Below are 25466 nucleotides of genomic sequence, written 5' to 3'. Positions count from 1 at the left end.
CGATCTGAGAAATTTGGGAGCCAAGTAAACACCTTGAACTCCTTCACTGCTTTTAGCAGTAAGGCAAGTGGGGGTTGGGGTATGCGGTCTGCAACAATCTTTAGGTTGGTGGTGCGTGTCAAAAGTAACATTCACATGAACCCTAACCCTACATTGCTTAGAGGATCACAGTGCCTCCACTAGTTTGCCTTCTTTCCATAGTACAACCTGCTGCTGTCTCTTCCCCAAGTAAACAATGCATCCACATAATCTAAAAGAAAATGTTATTCATCAGACAAGGCCACCTTCTTCAATTGCAACATGGCCCAGTTGTGATAACCTATGTACCCATTGTAGGTATTTTCAGCAGTAGACAGGGGTCAGCAGGGGCACTCTGACTGGTCTGCAACTATACAGCCCCATACTGTACCAAGGTGAGATGCTCTGTGTGTTCTGACACTTTTCACTCATGGCCAGCATTAAGTTTTTAAGCCACAGTTGCCCTTCTATGGGATCGGACCAGGCAGTCTAGCTTTCACTTCCCAAGCGTATCAATGCGTCTTGGATGGCTATGAGCCTGTTCACCTGTTGTCTTTCCTTATATCACTTTTGGTAGGTACTAACCACTTGGAACATCCCACAAGACCTGCCATTTTGGACCCAGTTGTCTAAGTTGCTCAGATTCTTATGCTTGCCCAGTTTTCATACGTCTAATTTATTTTTTATAGCTAATTTATTCGACCGATTGTCAGGTGCCACTGTAACAAGATATGCTATGTTATTGACTTCACCTGTAGGTGGTTTTGAAGTGGCTGATCAGCATGTCATTCATATATACATACACACACACACACACACACACACACACACACACATACATATATACGTATATATATATATATATATATATATATATATATATATATATATACACACACACACACACACACACACACACACACACACACATATACAGGGTATATTATTTTATACTCTGCCTCTTAAATTTTCAACAATTAATTGAAATGTTATTCAAAAAGGAGGCAAAATTACACTGATGCTAAACTTCATACTCTCTGGTTATGATTTGGCAAGTTGCAGAGGAACTGGTCATTATAAAAGAAATGAGTGAAGCAAAGCAAATGACACAGTCAGTAAGTGCATACAGAAGCCAAAAAAACAATAGGTTTGGGCAGAGAAAAATATTGGTAAATTATTTAAAAGCAACCTAGATTTACACATTAGATTACAAACGTAATGAAATAATGAGCTCTAGAGTTCATCTTATCCTCATTTAAGCTCTTGCAACTAAAGAAAAAACTATGTCACCGTATACTAAATAAACTGCATACAAATTACTCAGAAAGAAAAAAAATTGACAGCATCTCCTCAGACTTAATGTTCCTAAGCCTCAAGCACGGGTATCAGATGGCTGCACTAACCTTTGTCCCTTATCAACAGGTGGAAGCAGAACTGTGTTTACAATCTCAAGTTAGGAAATCAACTGAACCATTTCATCCATGCTGATGCCCTTGTGACTGGCAGAGTCACTGTAATTCAAATCAGCAAGCGACTAAAACCGTGTCGACAAAAAGGTCAACGAAGTATGTGCTAAGTAGAGACATGCTGCTGTAGATCTAAACTGAAATCTGCTATCTAGACAGGCTTATAAAGAAGACATGATCGGCGCATTCTTCATTGGAAAATGAATGTTACTGAAAAACCTAAACATTATCAGGATATTAATAATTCATCAGCAATTTAGCATTTCTGAATGAATATAAAGTTATATCAAGTCACTTAAATGAATGGATTTAAAACAAAGCAACTGTTTTAACAAAACAAAACAATGTTCCCCTACTGTATATACACAAAAATCAAAATGTACTCATCCTACTGCTCTGACTACATTGAAAATTAAACATCACACATTAACTCTTTCATTTTTCCTCTCTCCTCCGAATAATGCATAGAGTAATGTTCTCATAATAAGTGGCAGCTTCACATCGCTCCACAGCTTGATAGTTGTCTATACAGTGAGGTTCCAAACGGGGTACAAATCTAAGCAGCTGATCACAGCCAAGAGCAATTATTATGGGTGTTCAAAAAGGTGTAAAAACCTAAAATTCAAATACTTAACAAACGTTAACAGTAGCACAAATAGAAATAAATTAAACAAAATAAAAAAGGAATTTTAACCATTAAAATGACTGTTTTAAAATATGCCCCACAATCCCCTTGTTCACCTTGCCACTTCCCATTTCGGATGATCTCCAGTGGCTGCAGGGAAAGGGTAAAAAAAAAAAAAATATCTGGGGGTACAGAGAGGCAAAAAGTGGTCAGCAAATGACATCTCATCAATAATAATAATTCATTTTATTTATAAGGCACTTTACATTTGTAGTAAACCTCAAAGTGCTACATAAAAAAAATTAAACAAAGACACAAGATAAAAAAAACAGCCCACAATCTGCTGTGTTCTCAGGCTCTCTGGTAGGGCATTCCAGAGCCGTGGAGCAGCAATTGCAAATGCTCGGTCACCCTTTGTATGAAGTTTGGTCACAGGGGGGTGAAGGTGGTAGGTATTTGCAAGACGAAGGTTTCTTGTAGTGGATTGTAATATAAGAAGTTCCTTAAGGTATTGTGGAACATTTCCATGGATACACTGGTGAGTGAACAAATAATGTTTATATTCAATATGGAGGTGAATAGGGAGCCAATGAAGTGACCGAAGCATTGGTGAAATATGTTTTTATTTCTGCACCATCATTAGGATATTTGCAGCACTATTTTGGATTTGTTGGAGCTTTTGAAGGCTCTTGCTGGGGATCCCGATGACGAGTGCATTACAATAGTCCAGCCTGGAGGAGACAAAGCCATGAACCAGCTTTTCAGCATCACAAAGGGAAAGGCAGGGACGGAGTTTGGCTATGTTTCGAAGATGAAGGAATGCAATTTTACAGAGGTGATGGGCATGTGTATCAAATGACAGATGAGAGTCTAATTTGACACCCAAATTAGTAACAGAGGGGGAGAAAGTAATGGTATGGCCAGAAAAGGAAATACAATTTACGGAGGAACAAAGTTGATGGGTGGTACCAATTAAAAAAGCTGTTCAGCTTAAGAAAGTTCTTGGACATCCAAGCCTCAATCTCATACAAGCAGGAGGAAAGAGTTGATGGAGGTGTAAAAGAAGTCGAATCCAGTCTCACATAGAGCTGCATATCATCCTCATAACAATGGAATGAAACTCCATGCGTGCGGGTGATGTGACCCAGGGGTAGTATATAGATACGAGCTGTATATACCCGGCGTTGCCCGGGGCAGAAGTAACCTAATCGGTCAAACACTTACATATATACCAAAGTAAACCTAATCGGTTAAACAGCTTCATATATACAGAAGCGAACCTAATTGGTCAAACAGTTATGAATGTGCAGAATGATTTTACAAACATTATGCGTGTTAACAATCATTAAAAAGAAAAGATTGAGGAACTGTTCTTCTATATGTGATGAAGCCACTAATAAGACAGATTTTTTTCAGGACCCAGCTGTTTCATAACTAAACTACTGCCACCCCAAAGTAATGCCTAATAGTGGTTTTTGGGGTAGCTGTGGAATAAAAAGGGTGTTTTTTAGTCAGTAAGAATCTGACAGTACCCTTCAGTACGGGCTGAAGGGTGCCTATGTAAGGTTTTACATCCTTCCCATATGGAAAAAAAAACATACTAAACTTTTTTTTCATCATTACAGATAATCTCAGTCAAATCGAAGTACGCATTCTCAATTTATTTTTATCTAATTTTTACTTTTTCACAAAGCCATCCCATGCCAATTTGTATGAATAAACTTTTGCTAGAGAGTTACCAAAAGTTTATTCATGCACATATTTTAATACGGATAATCTATCTCTAATCAAGGTTCTCATTTTCATTCTAATTTAAAATAATAATAGATACTCATTTTTTTCTTCTGTTTTAGAAAAACCAATCTATGCCACCTACGTCTTCGTCAAGTCAGCTTCATCCAGCTTCATCACATATAGAAGAAGAGTTCCTCAATCTTTTCTCAATCTCAATCTAATCTTTGTAAAATTATTCTGCACATGCATAACTGTTTGACCAATTAGGTTCGCTTCTGTATATATGAAGCTGTTTCATCGATTAGGTTTGCTTTTGTATTTATGTAACTGTTTGACCAATTAGGTTTGCTTATGTATATAGATTAGCTGTTTGTCCGATTAGGTTCGCTTCTGTATATATGAAGCTGTTTAACCGATTAGGTTTACTTTGGTATATATGTAAGTGTTTGACCGATTAGGTTACTTCTGCCCCGGGCAACGCCGGGTATATACAGCTCGTATATATATATATATACATATACACACATACATGCAGTTTTAATAACACAGAAATCAATATAAACATTAACATCATTATCATATGAGAATATGAAGTAATATATAAGAAGCACATTTCATATAAATATAAATTATTAAACAGTAAAATATTCTTCTGTAATTTGCTACCGTGGCAATTTGTGTGTCTGTCCAGGATTTTAAATGACCTGTAGCTCGCAAACCGTTGCACCTATACACTTGAAATGTGGTACACATATAGTACGTCACGTCTACTATCCGCTTTATGGGTGATGATTGTTTTAGTCTTTTTATCTTTATTTTATTTTATTGTACAATCAAGTCCTATCTGCGCACAGCAGGGCAGCCGTGGGCGGATGCGTATGGTGTATTCACTCGATGTTATCGTGCATTGCGCTGTCAGTGGTATTTTGATAAAAGAATTTGAACAACATATAAGAAGCGTATAAATTATTAAACAGTAAAACATTAACATTTAAGAAGTAAAGTTACATTAAGTACTAGTGCTGTGCCTTCGGGTATACCTCATTTTTTGTTTGCCCATTACATGCTTAAATGTATACATTTTTTGGTGCACCTACCCGAGAACACGCGACATATAACCGAGCGTGGGAGAAGCATGGATTTTAAACACGCGTTGAGTTGATGTGCTGGTCTCCCTCGTGAAATAACTGGTAATGTTTGACTAAAATCTACAGCGAGTAAAACGACATTAGCTCCTATTTTTTTTTTACGATCTCTGAGATGTTGCTTTTTTCGGTTCAAGGCTTCATAAGCTCTTTTATGTTGTATGGTGTACTTATCCCAAACCATCATCTTTGAATGTTGCAAGACTTTCGCCTTGTATGTAGATCGGGGTAATTACATTCATTGCATTCCTAGTCTGAATCACAATGTGATTGTATGGGTGGTTACCTGGCACTGTAGGGTTGCCACCCGTCCTTTAAAATACGGAATCGTGCCGCGTTTGAGAATGAAATTGCGCGTCCCGTTTTGAATCAATACTGGACGGGATTTATCCCGTATTTTTTTTATAATTTTTTTTTTAAAGCAGCGTCTCATGCAAATCATCCCACACGCATTTTATGAAGATGCCTCCTTTCCTACTTTTGATTGGGTAATACTTGATGTCATCGTTAGTTTGATTGGTGTTTTTAACTGTCCAGTGAGTAGGGCGTGTCTTTCAACCGTAAGCAGATTTTTTGCAGTGGTATCACTGACCTCGACGACGGCGACGTTATACGTCAAAAATAAATTACGATAAATGACGATTTTAGCGATACTTTATTACGACGGCGGCTACATAGACACGATCAAATAAAAACAAAAAAATCAAATAATCATTCTACATTTTCAAAACGTCGAAAAAACGACGGAATGAAAAAAAGGCCCACCCGACGACCCACCCATTCCATTTTTATATATATAGATTAAAAAGGGTCGGCCCAAGGACTGATCCTTGTGGGACCCCACAGGTGATAGTGTGGGTATGAGATTTAGCATCCCCCAGGGCCACATACTCAGCCCTATCTGTAAGATAGGACTCAAACCACTCCAAAGGAATGCCAGAAAGTCCAATTATATAGTGAAGACGATGGAGGAGAACATTATGATCTACCGTATCAAATGCAGCTGTGAGATCCAGAAGGATAAGGAGTGATGGAGAGCCCTGGTCAGCAGCCATCAGGAGGTCATTGGTGACTCTGACCAGGGTTGTCTCTGTACTGTGAGAAGATCGGAAACCTGATTGAAATTTTTCAAACGGATTGAGTTTTTTGAGGTGATCCTGAAGCTGAGCCAAAACAACCTTTTCCAAAACCTTAGACAAAAATGGAAGGTTGGAAATCGGACGATAGTTTGCTATCACTTCAGGATCCAAAGAGATTTTTTTTAAATGAGGTCTAATTATTGCAGTTTTCAAGGCCAGTAGGACTGTTGCAGACATAAGCTACTGGTGTGATTGCATAGCAAGAAGAAAGTGAATGAGAGGGTAAAGCGACAGTGATCCTCAAAAGCTAATCTAAAACCAGTGATGCTCAGTGCTCTGGCTTCACACTCCCAGAAAGAAACGTGCAAGGAGTTTTCAAAAAAAAAACAAAATGATTGCCAGAGAATTCTTGAAAAATGTTTTTCCTTTATTTTCACCTTTTCCATTAGTGGAAAAACAGCTAATGGAAATTGAAAATAAACATTGCACCTCATTCATTTTTACTACATTTCTAAAGGCTTTGCTCATTATTTTTAAAATAAGGGAAGTAAACCCAGCTTAGCATGTGAGGACAGATTTGATGCAAACTGAAGCAAATTAAAACAAACCTGAATACTCTGATAAATCCAAACCAAAACTGCTATATGAAGTAAGGAGCATACAAAGGAAACTAAGCATTTCAAAATTAAGCTTTCAAAAATTGGATATATTATATACTGTTTATACAGTTCAGGACCGGCGCCACCATTAAGGCAAATTAGGCATTCGTATAGAGCGCAGATCATGAGGAGGGAAAAAAATGGAAATAAAGAAGATGATATTCAAACTTCCTATTACAAAAAGAAATGTCACAGAATCATTTAATTTTATGAGGTACTCTAAGAGGCTGGCATTTGGATGATATAATTAAGCCAGCACAAATGGTCATGGCTGTTTTGGTGCACTGGCTGCTTAGATAGGCGCAGTTTGACGGCTAGCCCAAGTAGGTCAAAGCTGAGTTCTGAATGGGGCAAATTATTGTTATGTACGCAAATTAATATGTTAATGCAGAAACAAAGCATAAAGAATCAAGGGATTTGAGCAAAATCGCAGTTCAGTGCCATCCTCTGTTGAGTATAAATTATGATCTTTGACTCTGCCTCCGCTCATCCTTTCACACGCTGCTAGAGTGATGACGATACACGGATGTATTACTAGGCAACACTTCAAAGAATATAAAGAGGACCTCTGGGTGCCCCAAAGTTTTTTCTGATTTCTTGGAGGGGAGGACCATAAGCCCACAGAAGGTTTCAGTCAAAAGAAGTTCAGAGTAATGATCAACCAACATGAAGGAGCCTTGATTTTGCCAGGTGGAAGAATAATACAAATAATAGGAGTGTCCTACTGAGAAGCAGAGTATATGAAAACAGAAAGGTTCATCAAAAAGACTGAACAATGAAGGAGTCAAACATTTGCAACTGTGCTAGAACTTGCAACATATAAAATGAATACTGAATACACATACACACGAGTCCTCATATATAAACATATACACCCTGAAATAGAACATTTTTATCACTAAGGTCGTCGATACTTACAGTGGTGTGAAAAACTATTTGCCCCCTTCCTGATTTCTTATTCTTTTGCATGTTTGTCACACAAAATGTTTCTGATCATCAAACACATTTAACCATTAGTCAAATATAACACAAGTAAACACAAAATGCAGTTTGTAAATGGTGGTTTTTATTATTTAGAGAGAAAAAAAAATCCAAACCTACATGGCCCTGTGTGAAAAAGTAATTGCCCCCTGAACCTAATAACTGGTTGGGCCACCCTTAGCAGCAATAACTGCAATCAAGCGTTTGCGATAACTTGCAATGAGTCTTTTACAGCGCTCTGGAGGAATTTTGGCCCACTCATCTTTGCAAAATTGTTGTAATTCAGCTTTATTTGAGGGTTTTCTAGCATGAACCGCCTTTTTAAGGTCATGCCATAGCATCTCAATTGGATTCAGGTCAGGACTTTGACTAGGCCACTCCAAAGTCTTCATTTTGTTTTTCTTCAGCCATTCAGAGGTGGATTTGCTGGTGTGTTTTGGGTCATTGTCCTGTTGCAGCACCCAAGATCGCTTCAGCTTGAGTTGACGAACAGATGGCCGGACATTCTCCTTCAGGATTTTTTGGTAGACAGTAGAATTCATGGTTCCAGCAAGCCTTCCAGGTCCTGAAGCAGCAAAACAACCCCAGACCATCGCACTACCACCACCATATTTTACTGTTGGTATGATGTTCTTTTTCTGAAATGCTGTGTTCCTTTTACGCCAGATGTAACGGGACATTTGCCTTCCAAAAAGTTCAACTTTTGTCTCATCAGTCCACAAGGTATTTTCCCAAAAGTCTTGGCAATCATTGAGATGTTTCTTAGCAAAATTGAGACGAGCCATAATGTTCTTTTTGCTTAACAGTGGTTTGCGTCTTGGAAATCTGCCATGCAGACCGTTTTTGCCCAGTCTCTTTCTTATGGTGGAGTCGTGAACACTGACCTTAATTGAGGCAAGTGAGGCCTGCAGTTCTTTAGACGTTGTCCTGGGGTCTTTTGTGACCTCTCGGATGAGTCGTCTCTGCGCTCTTGGGGTAATTTTGGTTGGCCGGCCACTCCTGGGAAGGTTCACCACTGTTCCATGTTTTTGCCATTTGTGGATAATGGCTCTCACTGTGGTTCGCTGGAGTCCCAAAGCTTTAGAAATGGCTTTATAACCTTTACCAGACTGATAGATCTCAATTACTTCTGTTCTCATTTGTTCCTGAATTTCTTTGGATCTTGGCATGATGTCTAGCTTTTGAGGTGCTTTTGGTCTACTTCTCTGTGTCAGGCAGCTCCTATTTAAGTGATTTCTTGATTGAAACAGGTGTGGCAGTAATCAGGCCTGGGGGTGGCTACGGAAATTGAACTCAGGTGTGATACACCACAGTTAGGTTATTTTTTAACAAGGGGGCAATTACTTTTTCACACATGGCCATGTAGGTTTGGATTTTTTTTCTCCCTAAATAATAAAAACCACCATTTAAAAACTGCATTTTGTGTTTACTTGTGTTATATTTGACTAATGGTTAAATGTGTTTGATGATCAGAAACATTTTGTGTGACAAACATGCAAAAGAATAAGAAATCAGGAAGGGGGCAAATAGTTTTTCACACCACTGTAGATGCCTATAACATTGAACTATGCTGCTTATCTTATCTAAGCAATTATATTTTTTCCTTATTTTCTAGAATTTGCTTTCCACAGATCTGCCCATGATCTAAATACTATTGTTACTTTAGAAGATGTTTTTACTGTTACATTTATTGTATATTTACCACATTTCTTATCTATTTAATTTACCATATTATTTTTTACTTTCTTTTCTGTGTGGAAAGTTCAAAGCATCTTCATATTATTTTCATAGTAAAGACATTTTACTGATAACAATTATTGCTAGGGGCTGCACAGTGGTAGTGCTGCTGCCTCACAACAAGACCACCAGAATTCATGGCCTGGCTGCTCCCTGCAAAGAGGCTGCATGTTCTCCCACTGTCTGTGTGAGTTTCCTCCTACAGCCAAAATACATGCGGGCTAGGTGGACTAGAGATGATAAATTGGACCTTGTACACACTGAAGTGTACACACCCTGCAAATGACTAGTGCCCTGTCCAGAGATTGTTCCTGCATTTTTTCTGATACTTACTGGAATAAGCTCTAGCTTCCTAGTGACATTGCTCTGGATAAGCGGGTTTAGCTGATGAATGGGTGTTACTGCTAAATATGAAAAATGTATTAAATCTTTATATTCCTGTCAACTTTTATGCACAAACTTAAATGTGCAGAATGTGGTCTTCAGTAATAACATTGCAAAAAGAAGAATAAGATATCACAAATGATTTAGGATTAGAAATAGCTTTTAAGTCCTGCGCACAAACTGGATGATGATCACATAGCTTTGTTTCTTTTTATCTTTCTTGATATCGGTTGGTATTAATTTTGGGATCCACAAATAATGTGTATTGTTTTGATCTTAGATTCAATATTGGTAATTAAGGAAAAAGTGTGTTCTGATATTATTTGGGAACAAAACCAAGATACAGTATAGCTTTAAATGTACAAAGCAATATTTTGCATACTTTGCACAAACATTAAGTGGTAAACAGTGAGCTAAGAGAAATCATATGGTGAAATTTCTTTGCTAATATTACAAGAATTACCTTAAGATTCACTAATGTCAAGTTAATAGCACTGATTATTAAGGAGATGCAAAAGTAAAACTGAGATGTAACAATTTCAATACATAAGACACTAAAAGGCAAATTCAAAACATTTACAAATGGTATGTTATGAAAATGAAAAGAAAAAATACTGTTCTGGAAGTGTTAACACGATAATAATAACTCCTAGATTTCTGACAAAGCCATGTGCAATGATTCTAGTGCCATCACAACTAACTGTCGAATGTGAAGGTCATTATAACATTAGAACATTCTAGATGAGAACTGACCATTCAGCCCAACAAAGCTCGCCAGTCCTATCCACTTATTTCTTTCAAAAAAACATCAAGTCAAGTTTTGAAAGTCTCTAAAGTCTTACTGTCTACCACACTACTTGGTAGCTTACTCCAAGTGTCTATTGTTCTTTGTGTAAAGATAAACTTCCTAATGTTTGTGTCTCTGATCCTATCCTAAATTAGTTTTAAGAACATTTTTTTGTCAAACAAAACTTCTGCTGCACAATTGTAAATCTGTGAGAAATCATTAGTACTTACAATACTTAGACACACAATTGTATTACTGGCATAACAGTGATACTCTTTCCCATTTTTTATTATATGTTTCACCTATGGAGAACAACAATGATGGGCTAAACGTGTAGGGCTTTCATATAAAAGATTTCTGACATCAGTGAAAAACCATAGAACTTGTAGCAGGAGAATACACCAAATAAAATTCAATATATTAAAATGCCTTTCAGCATTTTATTTGGTACAGAAATAAAAATGCATGTTGAATATGTGTAAGTTAATGGCCTAAAATATCTAATACCTAAACAAATCCTTGCTACACCAGTGAAGATGGAAGATGTATTATTTTTTGAAGAAAATTAGAAAACCATGGAATAACTTCACTGCAGAAATATGCTTTTGGTTTAAAGAATAAAAGTGTAATGAAGACCCTCTCTAAGGTCTGAAATAAAAGGCAAAATATGGTTAGTGAAGGAATAATGATTTATAGACTCAGAATCAGAGTTTGAGACAGTGTCAGATTCTGTATTAAAATCAACATGATTCAAATTCAGATTTCAACAAAAAATAATCTGCGAGAATTAGGTATGACCTAATCCTTCAAATCATTTTTGAGCCAGTTAGGTTTCAGAGAGCTACAGCCCATGTAGACAACCCTCACTCATGCACGTGCAAGAACTCAAGGGGTCAATTCAGACACACCAGACTTTCTTATATACTTACATCTAGAATGGGGGAAGAATGCAGGAGAACCAAGAGGAGACCCCTAAATGGACAATGGGAGAACGTCCAGATGCAACACTTCAAACCTAGGACTGTGGAGCATCACCAAGCCAAGGGCAAGGGTTAGAGTGTTTGTGAAAAAGTATGTGGACCATGCAGTGACTGGTGGCAGCGAGTTCCCAGATTTGCTTTTATCCAGTACATTACAAGTCTACCATGGAAAATTAGGGTTTCAAAACAATACATATGAGCTATTTATTAACATTATGTCATTAAGAAAGTAAACTCACCAAGAACACAAACCTACTCAAAGAACAGACAGACAAAACTTTGAGTTTCTGTCATATTTTTTGAGTTACCATTCCTTTTTAAGTTAATTATCACTTTTAATTGTGAATATTTCAGCAATAAATTAGCTCTAAGTAAATGCATTTATCTAGCAAAAATATTTTTGTACAAGCAATAACAAGCAAAATGTATTACAACAACAGCATATGGACTTCAGAAATCCCTTTCATATGCTAAAATTTGCCATTTGCTCATAATGTTTTACAACCACAAATGAAAAAAAAGTTGTGACACTATGGAAAAAGATAATAAAAACAAAAAGAAGTGACTTATAAATTTACTTGACTTGTATTAAAACACAAACAGTACAAAGACAAGGTACTTCATGTTTTACCAAATCAGCTACATTGTTTTCTATATATTATTCTGAAATGAATGCCTGCAACACATTCTAAAAAAGTTAGGACAAGGCTTGTTTAGGACTTGTGATGTGACAAGTTGAAATAACATAGTGATGTCAAACAGGTGAGACATGCATGTTATGATATATAAATAGTCTTCAAAAGGTCTAGTCCTTCAAGAGCAAGAATGAATCAAAGGTTGTTTCAGAGAAAAAGCTAGCACTTTGAGGACGACGTTCCACATATCCTTTACATTGCACAATGTAATTAAAAGATTGGAAGACTCCAGTCAAATCTTGAAATGTAAAGGGCAAGGCCAGAACCACTTTTGAATGCGCATGATCTTTGATCATTGTCTTAGAAATCATTACATGTTTGCAGTGGGTATCATAATATGGGCTCTGGAATATTTCAGTAAACCTTTGTCTGTCAACACCATTCCTCACTGCATGCACATTAAGAAGTTAAGGCTCTACTATGCAAAGCAGAAACCATACATCAACATTGTACAGAAATATTGCCAACTTCTCCAGGCTCAGTCTCCTCTGAGATGGAAAGTAACACAGTATAATTGTGTTTAGTGGGCTGATGAGTCAATGTTTCAAATAGTTTCTGGGGAAAAAACAACCATCTTGTTCTCTGTGCCAAAGAGGAAACAGACCATCAAAGCTGTTATCATCGTTAGGTCCAAAAGCTAGCATCTTTCATGGTATGGGTGTGTGTAAGTGCTCATGGCATGGGTCACTTGCATATCTCTGAGGACACCATTAAATGCAGAAAGATACATACAAATTTTGGAGCAATATATACTGTCATTCAATTACCACCTTTCCCAGAAATGTCCCGGCATTTTCCCACAGGACCATGCCAGATCACATTCTGCCCAGATTACAAGTGCATGTCTGTTTAAGATGAGAGTGTGGGTTCTACAGGGTGGCCCATATTTATGTATATGATTGAAAAGACATTACTGTCAGGAAACTACCAATGTTATCATCAAGTAACATAATGGAACATGAACAGTAAGTACCTTAAATGTTTTTTAATCCCCTGTTCTCCACGGCGTGGTCCACCATCCAGATCGATACACACCTGAAGAAGAACCCATCTTTGAAAGGCATTCGCCACAAGAGCTGTGTTGGCATTGTTACGCACACTCCTGGGACTACATGCTCCCTTCGCTTGCAAAACAGTACCGCTGATGTTGACTTTTGTGTTTATTCTTGCGATGGTTAGCACCGGGGCCACTGCCTCCATGCTCAACTGTCATCCTCTGTTTCACCACCGCATAGTTGTTTGTTGCGACAATTGATTCGCCGTCGTTCTGTATTCGAACACAGTATTGGTTGCCTTGTCCAGCACATCGTTACTCCCATTCTCAGGCTACACAGTGGTGCCATTTGCAATACGTTTCGCACAGTAGTTTAAATGCTACAGCCTGTGAAACGTTATATACATAAATATGGGCCACCCTGTAGATTGGCCTGCCCAAAGTCCTGACTCTGACTGAGACGGTGTAACACAATGTGACAAACAAACTGCTCAACTACTTGGCTGAAGGCCTGAATAATGGATAAATGAGGGAAAATCTACTTCTTAAACTTAACCAACTTTTGTCTTCGCCACCCAAATGCTTCATTAAGTGTTATTAAAAGCAATGGTGATGTTACACAGTGTTAAATATTCAAATGTCCCAACTTTTTTTGGACATTGTTGCATTCATCAGATTTTGGATTTGATACATTTCCTAATCCCCTAGAGGAAATTGTCTTTACGCATTACCTTTGGGGACAGAGCGCAGGGTCATCCTTTGTACAGTGTCCCTTGAGCAATTTTCAGGTTAAGGGCCTTACTCAAAGGCTAAATGAAGGAAGATTCCTTCTGGCAATAACAGAACCTGAACCAGCAACCTTCCAGATGCCAGCACAGATGCTTAGGCTCTGTGCTACCACTCCTCCTTCGAAATGAGTGTGTTTTTAAAAACCAAAAAAAATTCACAAGGTAAAACATCAAGTAATGTATTGTTGTAGCATTTTCAATATAGCACAGCTTGAACATAATTTACAAATCAATCCTTTTTTGTTTTTATTAGAATTATTGACAGTGTATCAAGTTTTTTGGAATTGGGGTTGTATTTAAAATACGTATTTAATGTCTATGCATACAGTGTTGTGAAAAACAATTCCCCCATCCGATTATTTGCATTTTGTGTGTTCGTGACTGTGAATCTGCAGAGACTTTTTTTTTTTTTATAGTTTGTAACACTTGAAGCCAGATATACTGTAGTTGCTGGCTTCATTTTAGTTAATTTGCTTTTGAAGATGTCCAGCCCTTTTTTGCTACTTTTAATCTTAAACAGTTGCATTCACTTTTTAAAAACGCTTTTTACTTTCTATACCCTGCTTAACAATGAGACGCAAGTCATGTCATTAAGTTTATATTTTCATAAAATATTTAGAAAGAAATGGATGACTAAAAAGTAAAGGAATTGCTACTTTGCTCCAGGCCTTAAAATCAATGTGACGCCATCCTCATAAAAGAAAAATTAAAAATATGAATGACTTAAATCAATGAATCAGAGATGATTTGATGTGGCCCAATGACAGCACTAGTATCAAATAAGTTCTCTTCATTCATGATTGGCCTCTAAGTAAGAACGTGGGTTGGAACAAATACCCTCCTGGACTGAACTCGAGGACTTGAGTCTGAGGGGAAAAACGCACTAACGATTGGTACCTCTTTCATTTCTGTGTTGTATAATAGAATGTTAAAATCCAAGAAATTTGGGAAGTATATACTATGAACAGAAATGTGCAGACATTTACATGGAATTCAGAACAGAGAAAATTAATTCTTAGTAACCAGCAATACTAAACTGAATTAAGTGGGTCTGAAATTGTTATAATGTGCCAGAAGAAATTCTCAGGCAATCTTTCCCAAATGACACGGTAAAATATCCTGTCAGCTCTTCTTTGGCTACAGGAACATGTGACTAGAATCCCCCCTGAGAGCTCCTGGCACCCCTGTAGACAAAAAAGACCATTTGTGACCTGCAGGGGATTCCTGGTCTAGACTATCATTGGAGTGAAGTCTCACTAGTGTGTGTGTGTGTGTGTGCGTGTGTGTGTTTGTGTTTGTGAGAGGGACAGGAGGTGAGGAAAAGTGTGCTTTGTGCTAGAGAGGTGAGTACAGTGGCTAAGTCAACCCAGCTAATAAACAGAGGTTTAGACACCATAGGCAGACCAAGACCAAGACTAGACGGTGCTGTGCAAACTGAGAAAAACATTTTTTTTGCCCCTTTTGATGGCTGTGAAGACAGACAAAAAGCAGCACCTTTTTATGTTAAATTACATTTCATTATATTTGTCGCTAATTTTCATAACACACTGACATTATATAAACTTTAAAGATCAATTCAAGTAAAAGTCTAATAACAATGTTAATAATATCACCATAAAGCACTCCAAACTGAGTCTAATCTTTAAATTGCGCCTTTAGCTGTGTAATATTAAAATACAACTATCACGAACAGTCGTACACCATGTGCGACTTGCTGAATCTACATCTAACAGTAGAGAACCCCATGTTTAATGCATCAAATAAGTGCATTTATTTGATTAAAACATTACAGGAAACACAATATTATTTCAACTACAAAAGTAACCACAAATGACAGGCGTACACATACAGATACAAGACAACAATCATCCTATTTATTTGTATAAAGATAATTGGAGGTTTAGGTCATGTACTCACATATGTGCATAATCACATAATCCCTCAAGGTTAGCCCACCTTTCCGTAATGAGTACTTTAAGCATAGAAAAGGTGTTATTTAAATAAAATGCCCCATGTCTGCTTGAGTTTTCCTCTGGGGTCTTTGGGTTCCCTCCCATATCCCTAAAGACGTGCAGTTTAGGTTAACTGGCAACTCTAAAGTTGCCCTCAGAGAGTGGTGGTGTGTTCATGAGCAGGCCTGCGATGGACTGACATCATGTCCTGCATTGTTTCCCTCACCTACCCCAAGTGTTCCTGGGTTAGACCAAAAGTAAGCAAGTGCAAAGTATGCTTTTCCTGACTTGTATCCTGACCCACAGTGCACAGGTAACATTTTATACTGTGCTTGGAATTAAAACCTGACCGGCTACTCTGTGCTGGGTGCATGAGGGATGGAGCTTTTGGTTCAATTAATTGTGCTTTAGACTGGCTGTCCCCATCTCCATCTCTATAATGTTGCATTAATTCAGCCAAAAAGTCTAAAATTCGACCAGAGGATTTCGATATGCTAATATTCATCAAGAAGAACAGCAGAGATGACAGTTAAAGGACAGTAAGCAGTTGAATAATCCAAGTTTTGCCTGATAGGCCTAGTCTGTATTTTGTTAAAGCATTTCTGTTTAACATGTCATTCAACTATTTGTTGTAAAAACATTTCAAAAACACTTTTTATATTTTGTTAAAACTTAGTTTTAATGAGAAATAGCACACAAATATAATCTAATAATAAGTAATAAACATAAGGTTCCTTTGCTTTTATGTCATGCACATCAATTTTTTTTGTCACTCTGCTGCTATAATGTTTTTTTACATTTGAAAAAATGAGCGCAATCCAAAGCAAGTGAAATACAGTATGAGCACTTCCTTAGGAATATTTATGGACACCACTGATGAAACAGGGACAGGAATTTGCTCTGCAGAGGTCATGTGAGCAGCAAATCAAAGCTATAAATAAAGACTGCACTTGTGTCCGTTTTATTTTCTGGAAGACATTTTTGTACCAATCATCTCAAACTACTATATTGACATCTATGTATAAAAGCATGATGTTTCTCTTTTGTAGAACCTTCCCAAGTGTCAGCATTCTTGTGTGCTTTGTAAAGTGCCTTGTGAGAAAGGTATGCACTGTGAAAAGTGCTGTTTAAAATGAAGAACAAGTGCCGTTTGCTCTCAGAACTACCAGCCTCTCATTAAAAATCAAAGAAATATGGACTGCAACTTAGGAGTGAATTAATGGAACACTGATGCCTTTGTACTGCAATTGAGCTACAGTGTATTGACACTTAACACATTAATGATAAAGCCATTAGTGTGATCTACAAATAAAGCCCCAAGTTGGGCTCTTCTGTATCACAGAATGTGCAAACCCAGAAACTAAAGCTAAGTTTTGGATTTGATAAAAGAACTGTTTTCAGTGCCATTAGCTGTTTAACAAAAGTTAAGCACAAAGACAACAAAAAAAAAAACACAGTAAAAATCAGCTACTCAATTTGTGCAAACATATTCCATAGACAGTTTGTAAGTAGGTTAAATTAATGACAGTTTCTGATAAATGTTTAAAACTGAGTTTGTACATAACAACAACACTGTGGTTTGAACAAATCAAAAAATAGTCAGGCTGATACCCAAGAAATAATTGATTTAAACAAGCAGTAAATATTTTACGTATTACTATTTAACAGATAAACAAAACAAAATATTAAACACACCACAAGGATAAACACAATCTGACATGGCTCACTTACCACTGTGCCTAAATACTGAAGGCTGACATTTCCTGAAGCATCTCTAGACAGGCACTGGGAGAAAAAAAATAAATTAATGTTAATAATGAACAGTAGAAAGACTGGAAAAAATTTTAATAATAATAAACTCCAAATGAAAGACAGTAAAATGTTATCACCACTCATATGAATAAGAAAAAATACATAAGGTTATAGTAATATGTTATTTACAGATACACTAACAAGCAGACCCCAGTCAGTCAGGCTGTGGATGAACATTTCCAAAACAATAACCATAAATACAGGAGCCCCACAACAATGTGTTTTGAGTCCCATGCAGTACACGCTCTTCACTCATGACTGTGTTGCTTCCCAGCATAACACCAGCATTATTAAATTTGCTGATGATACCACCATCACTGGACTGATTTCTGGGGGGTGACGTGGGAGGTGGCTGCCATTGTGAAGTGGTGTCACGACAATAATCTCTTTCTTAACAACAGCAAAATGAAGGAGACGATTACTGACACAGGAAGACAGGACAGCATCCACCACTGAACATTGGAGAGACTGAGGTGTAGAGAGTGGCCTCATTTTAATTTCTTGGTATTAACACCTCTGAGGATCCAACTTGGACCTTCCATGTCACAGAGCTGGCAGGGTAGTCCGCCAGCATTTGTATTTTCTGAGAAGGCCGAGGAAGTTTGGCATACCAAGCGCTATCCTCAGCAACTTCTACAGATGCACAAGTAAGAGTATAGTATGGGACCAAAAGGATCTACAGTGGGTAGTAAAATCAGCACAAATATTATTGGAACTCCGTGCACTAGAGGACATCCATAACACCAGAGTTCTCAGGAAGGCCCATAACATTATTAAGGAGACAATCCTCCCACAACATGAACTGTTCATACTGCTACCATTAGGGGGATACTATAAGAGCATAGCAGCTAGAACATCAAGGATAAAAGGCAATTTTCTCTCTTATGCTATCAGGCTTGTAAATAAAACCTATCCATTGCTGCTCAACACCACAGGCTAGCTTGTGTCTGGAGGATGGACGGCCTTCATGAAACCATATACATGCACAGCTTACATTGAACCATTTATTTATTTGCATGTGCACTCTTACTTCCCTTTGTTTCTGCATTTCTTTTGCACCCGAGTGTTTTGTTTATTATTGTGTATCCTTGTCCGTTGCTGTAAATTCTTGATTTTTTGCTGAAGGACTCGCAGAATAAGATTTTCATTGTACTGAGTACATATGACAACAAAGTTGAAGTTAACACCAAATGAACACATCTGGGTCTCACCCAAGCTCTAAAACCTAAGTGTTTTATAGCAAATAGATTTTTAAACAGAAAAAGCAAGATTTCTCAAAATATTTTAAGATACTGTGAAGTATTTTATCATAATTATTACTAAAAATATGTAGTCTACTGTTAAAAAATAATTATTACTATTTAACTTATATTATATAAAATATAATTGAACCATGAAACTAAAGTTTCATCTGTAAAGCCAAACCTGTTTTTAAAAGTCAGAAGACCTTGTTGGCCCTCAGAGAGGAAAACAGAACTACTGCCAACCTATTTTTGATCACAGCCCTAGTTAGATAACTATTGTTACTAGGAAAGCAGGTCATGAGCTGTCACAACAATCTGAGATCATCATAGAAGAATGAAGGAAAAATTTGCCAAAGCCTGACACATTACAATTATAAATTATGATAAGAAAATATGGGGACTAAATTAACATAAATGTTGACATTTTAAGTGTATGAAGGAAATACAGGTCTCGATGAAACTTCCACATATTGAAGCCAACTGATGGAAACATTCAAGAACTTAATACTGCTTTTGTAAGCAAATGTTCCTCTATTAATGCCAAAAGACACAAACCATAAACCACAATAGATATTGATCAGCATTATTATCTTAGCTGGGTCAAGATAAAAATACAATCAACTTGTGTTCTTAAAGTATACCAGGAATGCGAGAGTCGGCCGATCCAATTGTGATGATGCCACACAGCTACTTGTTCTGGAATTCTCATGAGTTGCTCCTTCTACACATACATAACAGTATAACAAATACCTCTTAAGTAGACCAGTTTTGTTTCAATTCATAATTCTATTCATAATAATATTACATGTATATAAGACATATAAAGATAAATGACTTTTTACTTTAACACCACCATGCTATGGTGAAATTTTATTCAACTCAGTATGTTAGGTTGGTTCTTGCATTATACAAGTTAAGTGTGCTCTTGATTATCTGTCTTAAAAAGAGAGAACTGGTCACTCCAGAGTCTATTTAGATGTGTCATAGCAAAAAAGGTGGTGAATACTAACAGTATCATTTTCAGTTTTTACTCATAATTTAAATGTAGAATACCAGTAATTGAAGTCTACTTTTATTTTATGTGCTTTTTCTGCTAATCATTGGCAAAAATAAATATAATAAGAATTCTAATTGTTAACACAGTAGTAAATTTGGGAAAAATTAAGGCGCTGATGAAAACTAAGGATGCAGCAAAATCTTTGGAATATTTCTTCATTCATTTTATGAGATGTAGTATTCCATAATAAAGACAATTACAGTGACAGTCAACCCTTGAAGCGCACACAAGAGAAGAAATATGATGGGGCACCATTTCTCTCAGGACACGTTAACTCCAACAATGACAGTCACTCATGCAGTGCCTAGCCAAAGAAACCAATAAACAAGACCTGCACACCTATGGAAGAAGAGAGAAACCAGAGCAAGCAGGGAAGCTCCTGTGAATGAAAGAAGGTGCAAAAGAAGACATGATTCATTAGTTAAAGTAGGAGTGTGAACTAGCCAGTCTTAACAAAACACCTCATGTTGTGGTGGTCTTCTTCATGAACCCCTCTCTCTTTATATACAGTTAGGTCCATAAATATTTGGACAGAGACAACTTTTATATAATTTTTGGTTCTGTACATTACCACAATGAATTTGAAATGAAACAACTCAGATGCAGTTGAAGTGTAGACTTTCAGCTTTAATTCAGTGGGGTGAACAAAACGATTGCATAAAAATGTGAGGCAACTAAAGCATTTTTTTAACACAATCCCTTCATTTCAGGGGCTCAAAAGTAATTGGACAATTGACTCAAAGGCTATTTCATGGGCAGGTGTGGGCAAGTCCGTTGTTATGTCATTATTAATTAAGCAGATAAAAGGCCTGGAGTTGATTTGAGGTGAGGTGCTTGCATGCGGAAGATTTTGCTGTGAACAGACAACATGCGGTCAAAGGAGCTCTCCATGCAGGTGAAAGAAGCCATCCTTAAACTGCGAAAGCAGAAAAAACCCATCCAAGAAATTGCTACAATATTACAAGTGGCAAAATCTAGTTTGGTACATCCTGAGTAAAGAAAGCAAGCACTGGTGAAGTCAGCAACGCAAAAAGACCTGAACGTCCACGGAAGACAACAGTGGTGGATGATCACAGAATCATTTCCATGGTGAAGAGAAACCCCTTCACAACAGCAAACCAAGTGAACAACACTCTCCAGTATCGATATCCAAGTCTACCATAAAGAGAAGACTGCATGAAAGTAAATACAGAGGGTGCACTGCAAGGTGCAAGCCACTCATAAGCCTCAAGAATAGAAAGGCTAGATTGGACTTTGCTAAAGAACATCTAAAAAAGCCAGTACAGTTCTGGAAAAACATTCTTTGGACAGATGAAACCAAGATCAACCTCTACCAGAATGATGGCAAGAAAAAAGTATGGAGAAGGCGTGGAACAGCTCATTTTCCAAAGCATACCACATCATCTGTAAAACACGGTGGAGGCAATGTGATGGCTTGGGCGTGCATGGCTGCCAGTGGCACTGGGACACTAGTGTTTATTGATGATGTGACACAGGACAGAAGCAGCCGAATGAATTCTGAGGTGTTCAGAGACACACTGTCTGCTCAAATCCAGCTAAATGCAGTCAAATTGATTGGGTGGTGTTTCATGATACAGATGGACAATGACCCAAAACATACAGCCAAAGCAACCCAGGAGTTTATTAAAGCAAAGAAGTGGAAAATTCTTGAATGGCCAAGTCAGTCACCTGATCTTAACCCAACTGAGCATGCATTCACTTGTTGAAGACTAAACTTCAGACAGAAAGGCCCACAAACAAACAGCAACTGAAAGCCGCTGCAGTAAAGGTCTGGCAGAGCATTAAAAAGGAGGAAACCTAGCATCGGGTGATGTCCATGAGTTCAAGACTTCAGGTTGTCATTACCAGCAAAGGGTTTTCAACCAAGTATTAGAAATGAACATTTTATTTCCAGTTATTTAATTTGTCCAATTACTTTTGATCCCCTGAAATGAAGGGATTGTGTTAAAAAATGCTTTAGTTGCCTCACATTTTTATGCAATCGTTTTGTTCACCCCACTGAATTAAAGCTGAAAGTCTACACTTCAACTGCATCTCAGTTGTTTCATTTAAAATTCATTGTGGTAATGTACAGAACCAAAATTAGAAAAAAGTTGTCTCTGTCCAAATATTTATGGACCTAACTGTATATATATGCAATCAGCCAAGCACCTCAATCAACCTCTCAGTGGCATGAGCACACTCGGAGCCTGCACTCTCCGATTATTTATTTCTCAGAAAATATAAAATGCCACAAACCTATCTTATCACACAGATCTACATGGACTCAAAAATGCTCATTATAGCTGTATAGAAGACTTTTTCATTAATCTTCTGACATTTTTTAATCTACATACACATGAAGCTTCTACAAAGAGCAAGGAATGGCTACTTCTGCCTTAAGTGTGCAAAACAAATGGGATTGCTCACTTACACTCTTTAAGAAAAGACTGCACTCAGAACAGTGCAATTCTGCAATGTAATAATGCATCTGGTGAACAACTAAGTTCAGATATTCTATACCATTCAAACGTGGCACAGCTCATTTCACAGGACTCATTATGTACAACTAAAACAACACTTATGGCACTCAATTGCCAACAGCAGAATACATTTTTGACAAGTGGCATGACATATCCATGACCCCATGCTGTTTTTACCATTTATGAGCTTTACTTCGGTAGTAATAGAGAAGAACCATGATTCACCAGACAAAGGTAATGTTATTTTTCAATATTCCAATGTCCAGCACTTTTGTTACTCTACTGTATCCCTGGAACTAAAATATTGCATCCATGATAAGGTTCACTTAGTTCAGCATACTGACAGGCATTCTTCGGCATGTCCTGTTGTACTCAGCTGTTAGGTGAATAACTGAACTCTGCTCTGTAACAACTGTCTATAAGCTTTGTACTTCAAGTAAAGATCTGCTTCCAATCACATGACCTCCATTGATAGAATTTTTAGGTGGGCCAATTTTCAATACAACACTGAGATTGCCATGAGATGATGTTCCTAGTAAAGTCACAGTGGCTAAATGTCCTCCTCTACCAAGAATCATTCAAAATCAGTACAGTCTGTAGTTTTGCCTATTATTTCTCCGATCTTTACATACATAAGATGTATAGTACACTCCCTAAAAGCTTCAAATGGCACTTCTCCACATGTGATTCTGTCACTGAGAGAAAAGTCAATTATATATGAAGGACAGGCGTACCTAATAAAGAATGAATAATGAAAGTCCACTAAGGATGCCGGCAATGCCATACTACATTAGGAAGCTGTCATGCAATAGTAAACAATTATTTTGAGGAGAGATTTTGCCAGCAGTGTGTCAGCCATGACTGCATTTTCCTCCTCTCTCTGTCTTAATTCTTGACTTCCCCTTGAGAGGGAATCTTTCTGTAAAGCAGAGGGGAGACAGCAGCAGGCACTCAAACTGAAGAGTAGATACTAAGAGTGAGCCCTAACTTCAGAGAACAAAGATACAAAAAAAAAAAACCTGAAAACAAAGAAATTGGTTAAAAGCAGACCAGGATACTGTTAGTAAAATACAAGAAGCTAGAACAGAAACTTCAGGCAGGACTGAAGGAGATCATCCATAACACGAGGTAGAAATAAAGCTAAAAATAATAAACGCACAAGGAAGAAATAAATGAAATACAAAGTAAAGCAAATAAAAAAAAATCAAAAAGTCCTCAGAAATGACCACTAAGTGAAGGCTGATTTAGAAAGTTCCATTTATCGCAGGAAATCCATACTAGAGCCAAGGACAGGGTACACTACAATAGCAAGTATGGTAGTTGAGTAAGAACAGCAATTCAGTTGAAACTGTTAATATACTAAAATGGATTGGCTTATTACACTTTTGAAAAAGGAAAAAGTAGTTAAAGCATTCAAACTTTTTAAAAAATAATTCTTGTGTGTGTTCATTATAATATTTCTATATTTCTTGAGCTTTTATAAAAACTACCGTAAATTCTCCCTAGGGTCAGATAAGTTCAGTCATTCAGTCATTAAATATTTACCAGTTACCTGTTCAATTAAATAAGTTACTGTACAAGAAAAGTAAAGATTCAACTATTGATGGCTTTAGGTCATTTCTGTTCTGGTTAATTGTTCTCTCGGTGGCACTTAATTAAACTCAAAACTGCAGTGAACTTTGCAAGTTTAACATCTAAGTTAAAAAGAGAGACAACCTTGCGAAATGCTCATGAATAAAATCAGCCTAAACCGACCCAACAATGACACCTAGTCTCAAATGTGATAGATTTCTCTTTGGCGCAGAGGCTGCACATGCAAAAATAAAAGAATTACCTGACTAATTCTACCTATTAAAAAAGTAAATAATATATCATTATTATTATACATATAAATTGACTTTACTTTCTAGTAACAAAATCTTCATTAATTAACAGGCAAATGACTGTACCTAATCTATAATAACCACCACAGGGTAACTATAGTTTTGAAAACGTTGCTTCATTAATACAACACACATATTTATGTTGACTGTGCATTTACAATGCTTGAACCTCTGAGGTGGTTTAACCACAGACTTGATACACATTTTTTTTTACCTATGCTTAAAAGGTATATTCTGATTTTCAGATAACTAGGTCAGAACTCCCTGTTTTCCTTTTATATTACAAAGGCAAAAAAATGTTTGTTCAGCTTACATTAACTTCAAAAAATGGTAGTGTTGCAAATGTATGTTTCCAGCCCTGAATGAAGGGAGGCGGCCCCTTTTATTGTCCCCCGGATGTGCTCCGGCAATCTTCCACCGACACGCCCCAGTGTGGCGGAAGTGCCAGCTGCATCCCCGGAAGCACTCCGGGTGTCCCTGCTCCTCTTCACCTCAGCACTTCCTGGTGTGGCAGAAATGCTGAGGTCCAGGGCTCTCCAGGCATTGGGGTGCCCCCTGGCAGTGACCACGGGCCCCTACAGGGTTGAGCTTCAAAGCTCTGTAGCCGTGGCTCCCACAGCAACCAGGGCGGTCGCCCCCTTGTGGTCTGGAGGAGGCATGAGCCCTCCTCCGGTCCTCTTGGGCATCCCGGCTGGGTACCACCCCCAGCCGTGTGCCACAGCAGTCTCTGTTGATCAGCTAGTGACCATAAACTAGTGCTAGGCTAGTGCGTGAAGGAGTCTATAAGAGCACTATGCACTGTGCAGTTTCTCACTTCAAGTATTTTTAAAAATCATTTTATGAAAAAAGAGAAATATCCATTATCAAATGTGCTTAATCCAGTTCAGGTTTACAAAGCAGGACACAACCCTGGGTGAGAACTGATATTAGATAAAAGAAAATACAAGAAAATAAGTTGATAAC

General features: G+C 37.5%; 1 protein-coding gene across 1 annotated transcript in view; it reads right to left on the bottom strand.

Annotated features, from left to right (window-relative positions):
* Nucleotides 1-25466, bottom strand: part of pcca (propionyl-CoA carboxylase subunit alpha) — a 705208-nt gene that overhangs the window by 134404 nt on the left and 545338 nt on the right. The window contains exon 21 of the mRNA XM_028799956.2: nt 17756-17809. Coding sequence (XP_028655789.1) covers nt 17756-17809 — 54 coding nt within the window. The remainder of the gene's footprint in view (nt 1-17755; nt 17810-25466) is intronic.

Source organism: Erpetoichthys calabaricus, chromosome 4 (assembly GCF_900747795.2).
Source record: "Erpetoichthys calabaricus chromosome 4, fErpCal1.3, whole genome shotgun sequence".
In the NCBI taxonomy this organism is placed as follows: Eukaryota; Metazoa; Chordata; class Cladistia; order Polypteriformes; family Polypteridae; genus Erpetoichthys; species Erpetoichthys calabaricus.
This window is presented reverse-complemented; position numbering and strand designations above follow the sequence as displayed.